This window comes from Neovison vison, chromosome 1, assembly GCF_020171115.1.
Source record: "Neovison vison isolate M4711 chromosome 1, ASM_NN_V1, whole genome shotgun sequence".
Classification (NCBI taxonomy): domain Eukaryota; kingdom Metazoa; phylum Chordata; class Mammalia; order Carnivora; family Mustelidae; genus Neogale; species Neogale vison.
Window position 1 is genome coordinate 233377588 of NC_058091.1, and position 13784 is coordinate 233391371.

Below are 13784 nucleotides of genomic sequence, written 5' to 3' on the forward strand. Positions count from 1 at the left end.
CAAGTCCAAGAGCTCAACACTTGTGCTCTGTGCCAGCGTTTCTCACACTTTACGGTGCACATGAATCAGCTGAGGTTCTTAGTAAATGCAGGTTCTGACTCTGTGGCTATGGGGTGGGACCTGGGGTTCTGCATTTCTAACGAGCTCCCAAGAAGACCAAAGCTGCTGGTCCTCAATGCACAATTTAGAAGGCTGTACACCTGCTCTCTCATAAGAATCTTTAACGTTTTTTGCTCAGTGTTCATTTTCCTCTCTCTATAATAGGATGTCTTTATCATAATTAAAAGTATTTTTTGTCTTTGTTCCCTTCAACAACAGTCCCTCGCCTTCGTGCCACCCCTGTTTTTGTCAGTCAGTCACAGGCACTCAACAAACACCCGGAAAGCATCACGTTCATGCTCTTTTCCATCCGCTGAGCCAGTACCTCCGGCTACCACCAGGGGGCGATGCGTGCTCAACAGTCCTTCAGGCTCAGCAGCTGCGTCCTCTTGGTAGAGCTGAGTTACTGCACTGTATGATTACATGAACTTCTACTAAAAATGGATGGAACTGGAAAAATCAAACTGCGGTGGTGACCAAAGTACAGGTCTCAAACACAGCACAAATGAAATAGCAAAAGACATCAGTAAGCATGCCAAAATGTATTAAAAAGTATCAGGCTTTGATGGAGTAGAGGCTTTATGACACTCATTGGTGTTTGTCCATATAAGTCAAAAAACAAGACCAAGAACTTATTTGACTCCCGGCACCTGGCTGGCTCAGTTGGTAGAGCAGGCGACCCTTCAGATCACCCTTAATAACTCAGGTGAGTCCAAGCCCCACACTGTACATAGAATTTGCTTAAAAAACAAGACAAAACAAATTTTTTTTAAAACTTGTCTGATTTTAAGAACTATGTCAAGTATTAATTCTAAAGACAAGTTACTGGGTATTTTATAGTATTTATTAATAAGTAAATAGTAATAAATAATAATCATAATAAATACTCTGAACAGAGCTCTGTCTGATGGAATCTAATAGGATCCCATTCACAACTGGGTATATATATAAGTTTGTTTGTAAATATGCAGAAATAAATATATGGCAGCGTCTTCACCAAATGAACGGTTTTCTAGAAAGCAGGACTGCAGTTGAAAGGAGATTCTAATGAGAAAATCTCTAGATTCTAGTCGTTATCACAGGAGAAATAACTAATTCACTAGTTATTTCTAATAACTAATTATTAGACTAATAGACTAATAACTAATAGTTATTTCTAATAACTAACTGTTTCTGTGTCTATTATACAATTTCTACAATTCCCCAGGAGCTGATCCTGTAGCTCCCTTTGGTAATTCATTACCTAGGGTTACAGTTATTAGAAAATTTATTTTGGAGACACATTAATGTTTTGGAGCTCAAATGCCAAATATAGGCCACCTGGGGTCAAATCCTAGGCCTATCACTTACTGACCACATGACTTTGAATTAGTTACTTCATGAAATGAAGTGCTCAAGATTCAGTGAGCAAAGACCTTACAATGGATAATGTGAAGAACTCCAAGATTCAATATTCAGTTGTCCAGGTAACCACAATGCCCACATGATACAGGAAATGCAGATGACTGTAGCAAGATTTAAACCCAGTTCAATCATCTCCAGCATCATGTGGCATTAATGGGCAAGAATGGCTCTTTGGTAATTGCTAAGTTTGGTTCTAAGTAAGGAATATACACAAGGTTGACAGGAATGGCCTGACTCCAATCAGTGACATAAAATCCTAGAAAAATCCCTTCCTCCCGGGGTGCCTGGGTGGCTCAGTGGATTAAGCCACTGCCTTGGGCTCAGGTCATGATCTCAGTGTCCTGGGATTGAGCCCTGCGTCAGGCTCTTTGCTCAGCGGGGAGCCTGCTTCTCTCTCTCTCTCTGCCTGACTCTCTGCCTACTTGTGATCTTTCTCTCTCTGTCAAATAAATAAATAAAATCTTTAAAAAAAAAAATCCCTTCCTCCCAAAGTAAGGAATATACACAAGGTTGACAGGAATGGCCTGACTCCAATCAGTGACATAAAATCCTACAAAAATCCCTTCCTCCCAAACACATAAAAACATGTGACAGAACACTCAGCAGCCATTTCAAAGATGTAGATCAATTGTTCTAAGTTATTTATGACAGAATATGAGAAAGCAAATTTACAAAGACATCTGGTGGCATCTCTACAAAATTACATACAATATATATTTGAAAATATGCATATAAAGTCATCTGGGAAGTGTCACATCTCATTTCTCCCATGCAGCCTTCCCTGAGAAACCCAGGAACTTCCTGCCTCTGAGTTTTAACCTCTTTTCTAGATTCTGTCAGTGATTGATATACTCTGGAATTTCAGAAATGCACCTCAGGGACCTCAATAGTAAGTGAAAAGAGCTCAGATAATAGGACCATGATTCACTCAACTCCTGCTTCAAACAGAACACCTTTCATTATATCTATTGCAAATTTTGGGCTCCTGCCTAAGATTTCATCTGAAAAAAGGTTTTCCATAGCTAAATTAAGAGTCAGCCCCATTGACCACAGTATTAACTTGGTACATGCTTTGCATTTCCACTGGTATTGTCTTATGTAACACGACAGATAATCATTCATCAAAGTACATACTGTGTCCCCAAAGAGATTGACTTCAAAGACTTTATAAGATCTTAGTCCTATACCCTGATTTACCCACAGTTATATAGAATGGCTTCATAGATTTTTTTTAAAAGATTTTATTTATTTGAGAGAGAGACAGAAATAGTGAGAGAGAGCACAAGCATAGAGGAGAGGGAGAAGCAGATCCCCCGCTGAACAGAGAGCCAGATGCAGGACTAGGTCCCAGGACTCTGGGATCATGACCTGAGCAGAAGGCAGACGCTTAATGACAGAGGCACCCAGGCACCACCAGTTCACAGATTCTTGTTGAACAATTGAGAATGCTTCTGCTAGGACATCCATGTTTACAGGACACAGCTAACCAACAACCGAGATAGTGTATCCAAGACTGTAACTTGATGGTCTACAGATCTCCACTGGCTTTTCTCATGACAGCTAAATTCCTGTTTTACTGTCATCTTCCACCCAAAAGCACATCCTTTGCAGAAGCATTTGAGAGAGGGTGAGTCTGAGCACACACAAGTAGGGGGAGGGGCAGAAGGAGAGAGAGAGGCAGGCTTCCTGCTGAGCTGGGAGCCCAAAGCGGGGCTCCATTCCAGGACTCTATCCCAGGATTCCACCATGACCTGAGCCAAAGGCGGTTGCTTAACCAACTGAGCCACCCAGCACCAACCCCCATATGAAATTTACAGTTCAGTCCCTTAGCTATCCTAACAGCATTTCAAGGGCTTAGTTGCTACAGGTAGCTGGTGGCTACAGTATTGGAAAGTGCAGATATAGAATATTGCCATCATCACAGATAACACTGCTATCAAGGCCACCAAGTTCATCATTTCATAAAGTGTTCTGAAGAACACTAATATAGTAAGATGCTATAAGGCTGGCTAAGTTCATCTAGAAAATTTTGCACCCACACCCCCTGCCTTACATATCAGAATATTAATATCATGGAACTTAGGACTCTAGCTCTAGCATCAGACAGATGTGAGTTTGAATTCTAGCACTGTCACAGCAGTGTGACCTTGAACAAGTCATTTACCTTTGAGCCTCAGTTTGAGAATAACCGAATTCCTTAGTATTGTCATGATAATGAGATAATCCACATAAAATTTAGCAAAGTGCTTCACAAATATGAAAGTCTCAACAAATGTCAGCTCTAACCACCAACCTCTTTTTTTTTTCCCCCAAGAATACACAGAAGAGAATAAAACCCCCTCACCAAAGATGCCTGTGCCCTAGGAACCTGTGAATATTTACCTTACATGGCAAAAAAGGACTTTTCAGATATGAGGTAAGGATTTTGAGGTGAGAACATGACACTGGATGATCTAGTGGCCACGATGTAATCACAGGGGTGCTTTCAGTGAGGGAAGCAGTAGGCTCGGAGTCAGAGAAAGAGATGCCATAAGAAAACCAGAGGGGGTACTGGAGGGAGATGTTGTGCTGCTGGCTTTGCAGATGGAGAACAGACCACAAACCAAGGAGAGCAGGTATCTTCTAGGAACTGGAAAAAATAAGGACTCTCCCCCACAGCTCCTAGAAAGAACACAGCCCTGCTGACACCTGACTTTAGGAATTTCAATCTCCAGGACTATAAGGTGGTTTCTACTGCTTTAAGGCGCTAAGTTCGTGGTAATTTATTATAGCAGGAATAGGAAACCAATAGAGAATACCTGAAATCATCTGTCAAGGTACTGATGTCCCACAGGGAGTCTTACCTGGTAAGAGGAGCTGGACCAGAATCAGGAATCCATGGTCTAGCTCAGTTCCACCGGTAACCCGTTGTGTAACTACTATCGGGTCAAAATCTCTGGGGTGCTTTACTTTCTTCTACAAAGTGATGATAATATCAACTCCTTTACCTAATTAAAAACAATTAGGACAATAAAAATTAGAGACCTACTTCATGAGAGTAACTCCAACTTGCATATTTCAACTCTTGTCAATTCTAAGTACTCAGCACGGGAGTAAAATATTGCATAAAGTAGAAAAGTTTTAGAAGAATGTCCTGAACTTTCACCAAGGATTTATAATGATTTATAATGAAAAGATTTTTTGTATGTTAACACACTTAGCCTCAAAGCTACCCAAACCAACATTGTATATACCCAGTTGAAATATTTGGAATCAAGTCCTTGCCTTCCTTCCCCTCCATCCAGACATTTCTAAGATTTGCTGTGTGATATTTAGTCATTAAGGATGTTAAGAAGATTTTTTTTAACTTTTTATCCCTCCCAGAGTCAACAGGAAGGACAAAACCTATAGCTCAGCTCACAAGAGCTGCTCTCCCATCATTAAAAGAAAGGCAATTCCCAGACTCAGGGATGGCAACGTCCTTTCTTTTTCCTTAACCTGAAACAGGAAACGAGGTGACCGCCATAGCTCTGAACACCGCACCTTCCTTCCCCAGCTCATCCTGGGCTGGGACGTTTGTGACGATGCCACGCGCCCCCTGCTGGATTTGGCGGTCATGGAAACAGTTCTAGTCAGTGCCGAGGAAATCTCTCATCAGGATGGGCATCAAGGTGCCAAGAGTAAAATATCAAAAACCACTGAAGTGTACACTTGATGCAGCTCGTAAGGCATGTGAATCATAGTTCAATCCAGTTCCTTTTTATAAAAAGAAGGTCAAAGAAATAGACATGGCAAAGGAATTGTGTTTCGTTTTCTTTAAATCAGATTTTCCTCTAAATGATGGGACCTGTCATTCCGTAAGAACCAACCACAAATGACAGCCTATCAAGACAAAAGACCTGGATCCAGGGATGGGCTGACTGTGTCCAAAGTAGGGTTTTAACCATTCTGGACCCAAAGAAATATTTCAGTCTTTTATTTGCGGAAAAGACTCTTCTCCTAAGACAGTGTGCGCCAACAAAAAACCGACCTGTGTCTATCTTTCCTGTGGTGACATCAGTCCCTGAGACTCCAGGGTCTTTTTGACCAGGCCTCTCATTACATTGTAACAAAGATCATAGCTACAATTATCATTTGCACTGTAACAACAGAAAAAGCAAACAACCACTCAGGAAAGAAAAAAAAAAAAAAAAAGCTCAAAGTAAACACATCACGATATGGACCACAGCTGTGTCCCAATGGGCCCAGGAGTGATTTTTTTCAAGTTCTGCCTAAGTCGGCAAGGGGCCTCCACGGCCTTCTCTTCCCACCATCCTCATGCTTTCCCAAGAGCCTTCACATCCATGTCCAAATTTTCTCCTCCATAAAAATCCAAACATGAATAATTTTTGTTAATAAACAAAACCAAAATCCCTGGCAGGAAAAAGTGCAAGACGATGGGAAGAACAAGAAGCATCAGCCCAGCAGCTGAGATTCATGGATTCCAGCCTGCGCCCTGCTAGCCAGGGGCCAGGGGCCAGGAGCCTCCATAGGACAAGTCAAGTCCACGGTCGGAGCCACACACAAGGCAGAGGGGTCTCTTTCAATTAGAACAGTCTCGTGTTTTCGGGGCAGGCTCCCCATCTCCAGACTCGCAGTCAGTGGAATTTGAAATCTGCAGGGCAGCCGGCCGGACACAGGACTTCAGAGGCACATAACCGACAGCAGAAACCGGAGGAGGGGTGCTGTTTTGTAGGAGTGGCCCCCCCTAGACCCAGCCAGACCTGGTCAACACTTACCTTAGGGGCAGACTGCCACTTAGCTCGCATCTGCGGCCCGAAACTACCCTCCAAACCCTAAACCAGCAGTAATGGGACGTGCAGGTCAGGAAGACCCACGGCCACAGCGACTCCACACCAGCAAGGTGACTGCGGTCCCAAAAAATAGCATGACCGGGGCCCTGGGGGAAAGGAACCCTCCACATAGCAAAGCCGTCGGCAGAGAAGGAAACACCAACAGTGCTCCGTGACCCTCTTCAACAGTGGGAGCGGGAGTGAGCGGGTGGCAGGGAGTTGGGACCGCGGAGCGCTAACCTGCAGAGCGTCCGCGGCCGGAGCTGGGCATGCTCAGTGAGCTCCCCGGCGGCAGGGGGCCCGCAAAGCCCAGCCCCATCCACTCTGCGCCTTCCCGAGCTGCACGTGCAGTGTTTCGAGCCTGCAAACCTGCAGGCAGACGGAGGCATTAACTCTGAGACCCGACGGCAACCCTGCTAACTTCTCCGATAAGAAAGAGCTGTTTTCTGCTGAGTGTCCTGCAGGGACACCGAATACATGCGCGCATCAACTCCACGAAGTTCTAGCAGATGGGCAGGTAGGGGCAGGGCTGAGGTCCCGGCTTAGATGGCACAGCTGCAGGAGCGACCTTTGCCAGATGCCCCCCACCGACTCTTGGTTTGCTTCAGGGACCCCTACACAGGGCCCCACGACAGCCAGCCTTTTTACTGCCCTGTCCCTGAACTTTCCAGCCAGTTCACCCCTCCCCCTGGATTGCGGCTCCCTAAGAAAAGGGACTCTTCCATCACCTGGGGGGCCAAGGTCTAGCACGGATGTTTAGGGTTCGGTGCAGAGGAGAGGCTCGGTAAATATTCACTGAAAGGAAAGTACACAAGCTTTGTATTCTCAGTGCCAAAGAGCTTAACACCTGTTGCTGAGCTGAACTCTACCAGTTTCAGAAACGCGATGAACAGGAAGTAACCCCCAGTTAATTCTTTAGGGGGACAGGATAGCACGCTCTTTGTGAACACCACCTCTGGGTCCCTAACTCTGGGGCTGGACCCACTGGGGTCCCAACTCTGTCATCTACTGGCTGTGTGATCTACAGACCCACAGGCAAATAATTTCGGGTCTCTGTGCTTCAGAGTCCCCATCTGTAGGAAGGCTGTCGGAGCAGCACCCCACTCCGGGAGCTGTCCTGAAGATTCCCTGCAGAACGTGGGAGCCCCACGGTTGGCACTAAGGACTCCCCCAGTAAATGATTGCTAGTATCACTCACCATTCCCTGGACCTGAGCTGTTGGGTAAACCTGGCCCAGCCCTGGAAGAGATCCCACTCAGCTCTGCTTTTATCAAAAGCCACTTAGGCACACCTGAAACTAAAGTAACACTAGGTTAATTCCACTGGAATTAAACATTTTTTTAAAACCACGGAAAATCATGGCCACTGGTTTGCTTTGTCTAGGTTCTTTTGAAGTTTAAGCTGGTTGAGGTCCTTTACAACTTGAATTTTTTTTTAAGATTTTATTTATTTATTCAAGAGAAAGTGCTTGAGCACGAGCAGGGGGAGGGGCGGAGGGAGAAGCAGACTCCCCACTGAGCAAGGAGCCTGATCTGCAGTTCAGTCCTAGGACGCTGGGATCATGACCTGAGTGGAAGGCAGGTGCTTAACCCACTGAGCCACCCAGGCAGCTCTGCAACTTGAAATTTTTGTTTTTTGGGTTTTTTCTTCATGTCTATGCCCTAAATCATCTGTTGTTTTATTAATGCTGCTCCCTTACCAGGGGCTTCCTCTTAACATCAGTGCTATAGGTAGTGTCCCTATCAGGAAAAACAGCCTGGCGCCCCTGGAAGCTTTGGTTGGAAAGGAGGTGGTGGCTGCAGTTTCTGGGGTCTCAGTGTCGAGTGTGGAGTAGGGGAAAGACTGTGCTGGGAGTCCATTTGCAAGCTGGGAACCGGCACCAGAGACAGCAAATTCTGAGACTTCTCCCTTTCTCCCTGTGGCCCTCGTCTATCCTTTTTCCCCACCCAGGACCATCCTTTGGTTTGGTCCTTCTAAACTGCAAGCCCTTTCCGTGGCTCTATCATTTGTTTTTGTAAATCACTGTCTCAGATTAGAAGACCCCTCTCCTGGAGCCTCTTGAGCATTCTAAGAGCAGGGACATATCTGCTCTTTACCTATCCTCCATCCCAAATAACTCTTCTAAAACAAAACAAAGCTTTATCGAGGTATAACTTACATACCATAAAATCTACTCACTTTGAGTGTACAAGTCAAAAATTTTTAGCACATTTACAGAATTGTGTAACCATCCAATTTTAATTCTCTTCTGTCACCCCAAAAAGATCCTGTGGGCCCATTTGCACTCACTCCCTTTCCCACCCCTGGCTCCAGGAACCACTATTCTACTTTCTGTCTCCCTATTATTTGCCTTTTCTGGGCATTTCATAGAAAAGGAGTTTCACAACTTGTGGTCTTTGTGTCTGGCTTCTTTGACTTAGCAGAGTACTTTTGAGGTACCCCTATGTTGTAATATGTGTCATTCTTTTATACCGCTGCATAGTATTCCCTTGTACAAATGGAACCATTTGTTTATCTGCTCACCAATGTGGGCATCTGGTTTTTCCAGAATTTTGGGAGTGGGGAGGCTACTCGTGCTTTTCAACCCAAATAACTCTCCATTTTATTACTGTATTTTTTTAAAGATTTCATTGATTTATTTGACAGAGATGACAAGTAGGCAGAGAGGCAGATGGGGTGGGGGGGCAGCAGGCTCCCTGCTGAGCAGAGAGCCCAATGCGGGGCTTGATCCCAGGACCCTGAGATCATGACCTGGGCTGAAGGCAGAGGCTTAACCCACTGAGCCACCCAGGCATCCCCATTTTATTACTGTATTGTATTGCTCAGTCCACCTTGCCAACATAATTTCTCCCCATGATCTCTTCTATCAAGCAGGAAAGGGGCTCAAATACTAAGTAACTCCACAAAATAAATAAAAATAGGGAAACCTGACAAATGTCCATTATGCAAAGGAACTTAATCCTGTATTAGAGAAAATATGTTATCGACAAAGTTCAATTACAAATAAGAAACATGCATATGGGTTTTTTTCCCCTTTAGGTTTGCTAAATTACATTTAGCCTTTAAATGGAAATGATGTTAAAATGAAGAAAAAGTGAACACAAGCTACAGATCACACCTGTCAATACCTAGAGGCACAAGTGCTGACAGATCAAAAGATCTATCTGACTGGTGCTTGGTCTTGGGGCTTGCCAAAAGGGAGAATTTCTTTTTGCTACAAGCACATAGTCTCATTTTGAATTCTATGGTCAACGATGATTCAGGAAAAACACTCAAAAACTCATTTCTAGTTCTCAGGGGGTTCAGAAAATAATATATATCTATACACATATGGGCACATACATGAGAGAGCAAATGTGCCTAAATGTTCATAACTGCTGAAATCTGGATAAAATTTATATGAGTTGCAGAAGGTCTTGCATTCTTTTCTCTAAGTTTATAAAGTTTTTCAAAATATAAAGTTCAAGTGCATTACCTGCAAAAACTGTGGAAAACTAAGCCTTCCTATTCTTCAGGCCAAACATTTGGTCTCTAGCTGGAGCACTGGGGAGTCCTTCCCTGAGTCCATTTAATAGATTGGGGAAAGAACCACAAGATGGGCCTTTGTTTCCTTAGTTGTCTTTTAAAGATCAGGCTTAAAAGACTTCTGGAACTCATTTAGCTGTCTGTCATATGTCTTTAGGAGCCCGGAGTGCCCTAAGATTCAAGCCATGATGGCATTGAGTCTCTGTCTCTGGTCCCAAATGGATGTCCTCCACATATACCAGGTAATCTCTAATTTACACCATGTCCATTTGCTCCAAGTAGTGCTCAAGAAGTTTCTCTACATGCCCCCACCCCCCCTTCCCCCCCCCAGAAGATGGCATGGCCTCTTTACCTGCACAAATGCTGCTTTCGGGGTGTGTGCCTATTATTTCCACAGCCATAGTGCAAACTGGAGGGTTACGGCACATTGCTGGGACAAGGCATCATCCCCGTTACTGTACTGTTTCCGAAGTACCCTGACTTTCCAGAAGAAGAGGGAAGGCAGACAGATGCAAAGAAACCCAGCACCACAAAGAGCTTTCCCACTCGTCAATGGCTGTCTATCCCATCCATTTTTATCAGGTGAGGTTGGGGCTCTGAGGAATTTTGGAGTGTCATCCCTTTACTTTCCAGAGACGAACTAGAAAGCACAGCACATCCTCAGTGCCCAACACTAAGCATTTCTGGGTCAGCTGCACTCAGAGCAGGACACATCTTCACAGCAATCCTACAACCCCTTTCCCTGAACGATTCTGGCTCCTCTGATTCCTTCAGAGTATCTTTCCACGAACCACCATAAAGTGTCATGACTGGTTCTAGAATCATTTTTTTCCAAGAACCGTCTCGTTTTCCAATGTTAAGATGTAACTTTCTTTAAAACGCCTTAAAGGTCTTCCACATAGGAATTCTTTCTTTCTCTTTTATTCCTCTTGTCTTGGTACATCTCGGCTTTCTGCAGAGCCGCCTAATTCATCACTCCATTGTCTTCATCGTCCTCGCCTGTTGAAATCGTATTTCACATAGTGTAACTCAGAGTCTAAAATCACTTCGAAAAAGCTCACAGTCGCTGGGCTAAGCTACAGACTAAAGTCATCTGTAGGGAGATTTTTACATAGGACTCCTTTACCGTTTGTATTTTCCTTCTCCAGCTCTGCACGTCTGATCCCAGGCGGCTGCTGGTGGGGAGGCTGGGTCGAGGCAGCGGCTCATCTGTGCAGGGGGGAAAGCGGCACTGGTTCTTGCTTTAAAACAGGACAGGTCCCCCCAACCTGCAACCTCCGCAACCACCGGGAACTTGTTGGAAACGAACTTGTTGGAAACGCAACGTCTTGGGCCTTGCTCCTGCCCGCCACCCTGCCCGCCCCCCGCCACCGCCCCAGAACGGGAACACAGGGGATTCTGGGGCAGGCTGAAGTGTTAAAAGTCCCTCGCTCAGAGGCAGTGGTTCCCGAATGACAGACAGCAGTCAAGGTTTTAGAAACAGCTGGTTGAAAATAATTGCCTGACTGGCTCGGGACCGCCCCCCGGAATATATCCCACTTACATGTATGTTGTCCTCATTTATCATTTATGAGTATGTGGGGTTTTAACTCCATGGGGCTAACGATGTGACTTGAGGGTTGCTAATGAGCAGGACCCAAGCACCCCCGCTGCCGGCCATTCAGGGCAGCGGCGGTGTCTCGCAGACGACAGAGCAGAGGCGAGCAGTCAATCTTCTTCCACATTCTGCTCTCAGGAAACAAGCAAGGGGGAGGGTCCAGAGGCGTCATCTGACAGGGATGACAGCATATTTATTTCCTACACAGAAGAGCCAAGGCAGAGAGACAGAAAGAAGTTAACTTCTGTAAGGACGAGCTGCGTGGGAAAGGTGATGCTGGCAGCTGCCTTTGCAGACGCCAACTCCAGCACCATGAACATGTCTGCTCATCTCCACTTTGCCGGAGGGTACCTGCCCTCTGACTCAAAGGACTGGAGGACCATCGTCCCAGCTCTCTTGGTGGCCGTGTGCCTGGTGGGCTTCACGGGGAACGTTTGCGTGATCAGCGTCCTCCTTCACAGCGCTTGGAAAGGAAGGCCGTCCATGATCCACTCCCTGATTCTGAATCTCAGCCTGGCCGACCTCTCCCTCCTGCTGTTTTCGGCACCTGTCCGAGCTACAGCATACTTCAAAAGTGTGTGGGACCTTGGCTGGTTTGTCTGCAAGTCCTCGGACTGGTTCGTCCACACGTGCATGGCAGCCAAGAGCCTGACGATCGTTGCAGTGGCCAAAGTGTGCTTCATGTATGCAAGCGCCCCAGCCAAGCCAGTAAGTATGCACAACTGCACCATCTGGTCGGTGCTCGTGGCCATCTGGGCTGCGGCTAGCCTGCTGCCCCTGCCTGAGTGGTTCTTCAGCACCACCAGGCTTCATGAGGGTGTGGAAATGTGCCTCATGGATGTACCGCCTGTGGCCGAAGAGTTCATGGCCATGTTTGGGAAGCTCTACCCTCTCCTGGCGTTTTGCCTTCCGTCACTCTTTGCCAGTTTTTATTTCTGGAGAGCTTACGGCCAGTGTAGAAAACGAGGAACCAAGACTCAAAATCTCAGAAACCAGATGCGCTCCAAGCAACTCACAGTGATGCTGCTGAGCATCGCTGTCACCTCCGCGGTCCTCTGGCTCCCTGAATGGGTAGCCCGGCTGTGGGTATGGCACGTGAAGGCCAGAGGCCCGGCGCCGCCACAGGGTTTTATAGCCCTGTCTCAAGTCCTCGTGTTTTCCACCTCTTCGGCAAATCCTCTCATTTTTCTAGTGATGTCAGAGGAGTTCAAGGAAGATTTGAAAGGCTTATGGAAATGGATGATAACCAAAAAGCAACCAACTGCCTCAGAGTCTCAGAAAACACCAGCTGGCCACTCAGAGGCCCCTCCCGACGATGTTCCAGCTCCCGAGTCCCCAACATCCATACCAGAGAAGGAGAAAACTGGCTCTCCCTCCTCTGGCATAGAGAAGAGTGAGAAGGCACAGATGCCCACCCTCCCTGATGTAGAGCAGTTTTGGCATGAGAGGGACACAGTCCCTTGTGTACAAGACAATGACCCTGTCCCCTGGGAACACGAAGATCAGGAGACAGGAGACTGTGACAAATAGGTTAAGTTTCAAAGCAAAACAGATTGTGATTATCATATTGACTTTTACTGCTGCTTGCCAACACCACAGCCTTGACCATATATAACCCAGTAAAATTACTAACGTTAGGAATTACAAAAATGCTTCACAGTATGCATTTTTGAAACGTGCATTTGGTAAGTAGAACACCTTGGTAGGGGCAATGATTGTGTTTCAGAATTGTATCTTGGCTATCCGGAGTTAAGCTGAGTGTTGTGTGGAGATGTTTCCAGCACACACAACTAGAAATTCCAGCTATTTTGTCCCTTGCTCACAACTGTGGTTTTATTGGGGGCTCCTCGGGACCATCCTACACTGGCCGGAGCAGAGCCCATCTTTGCCAAAAGCTGAACTCCTTTCACTTTCTTCCCGAACCTGCTAGCCTTAATGTTGCTTACCAAACTTTATTTCATACAACCAAAGCTCAAAGTCTACTTCCACTTAAGAGATTTTAAACACGTTAATGAAAGTTAAGGAGTGATCTTCACTTACTTAATCCATATCGAATTTCCATGACTGGAGTTGACAGAATAAGGATCACCACTTTACTGTGGACTGATTTCAAACCTAAGTTTAAGTAAATTCACACTTCACCTTATCCTCAATAACCTGTTTCACTTGTCTTTGTAAAGCTACTTCTGTCTTCAGTTTCTAAGTCTGAGGATTTTAGCACCTTACCATGACATTCTAAATTCTGATATGGGGAAAGAACTTTTTATTGCCCTTCTCTCTCTTCCCAGTCCCCTGTTCCTCCCAATACCTCCTTTCAGTCAAGGCAATAGAAGCTATAGCTAATGATA

The 13784-nt window shown here is 45.6% G+C and overlaps 1 protein-coding gene across 1 annotated transcript; it reads left to right on the forward strand.

Annotated features, from left to right (window-relative positions):
- The first annotated feature begins 11709 nt into the window (after window positions 1-11709).
- GPR151 (G protein-coupled receptor 151) lies at window positions 11710-12966 on the forward strand. The gene has a single exon (XM_044240796.1). The coding sequence runs from the start codon at window positions 11710-11712 to the stop codon at window positions 12964-12966; it is 1257 nt and encodes a 418-aa protein (XP_044096731.1).
- Window positions 12967-13784: the final 818 nt, after the last annotated feature.

Excerpts from the sequence above, each read along its gene's own strand:
- GPR151 (XM_044240796.1), top strand. The coding sequence starts at position 11,710 with ATGCTGGCAGCTGCCTTTGCAGACGCCAACTCCAGCACCATGAACATG.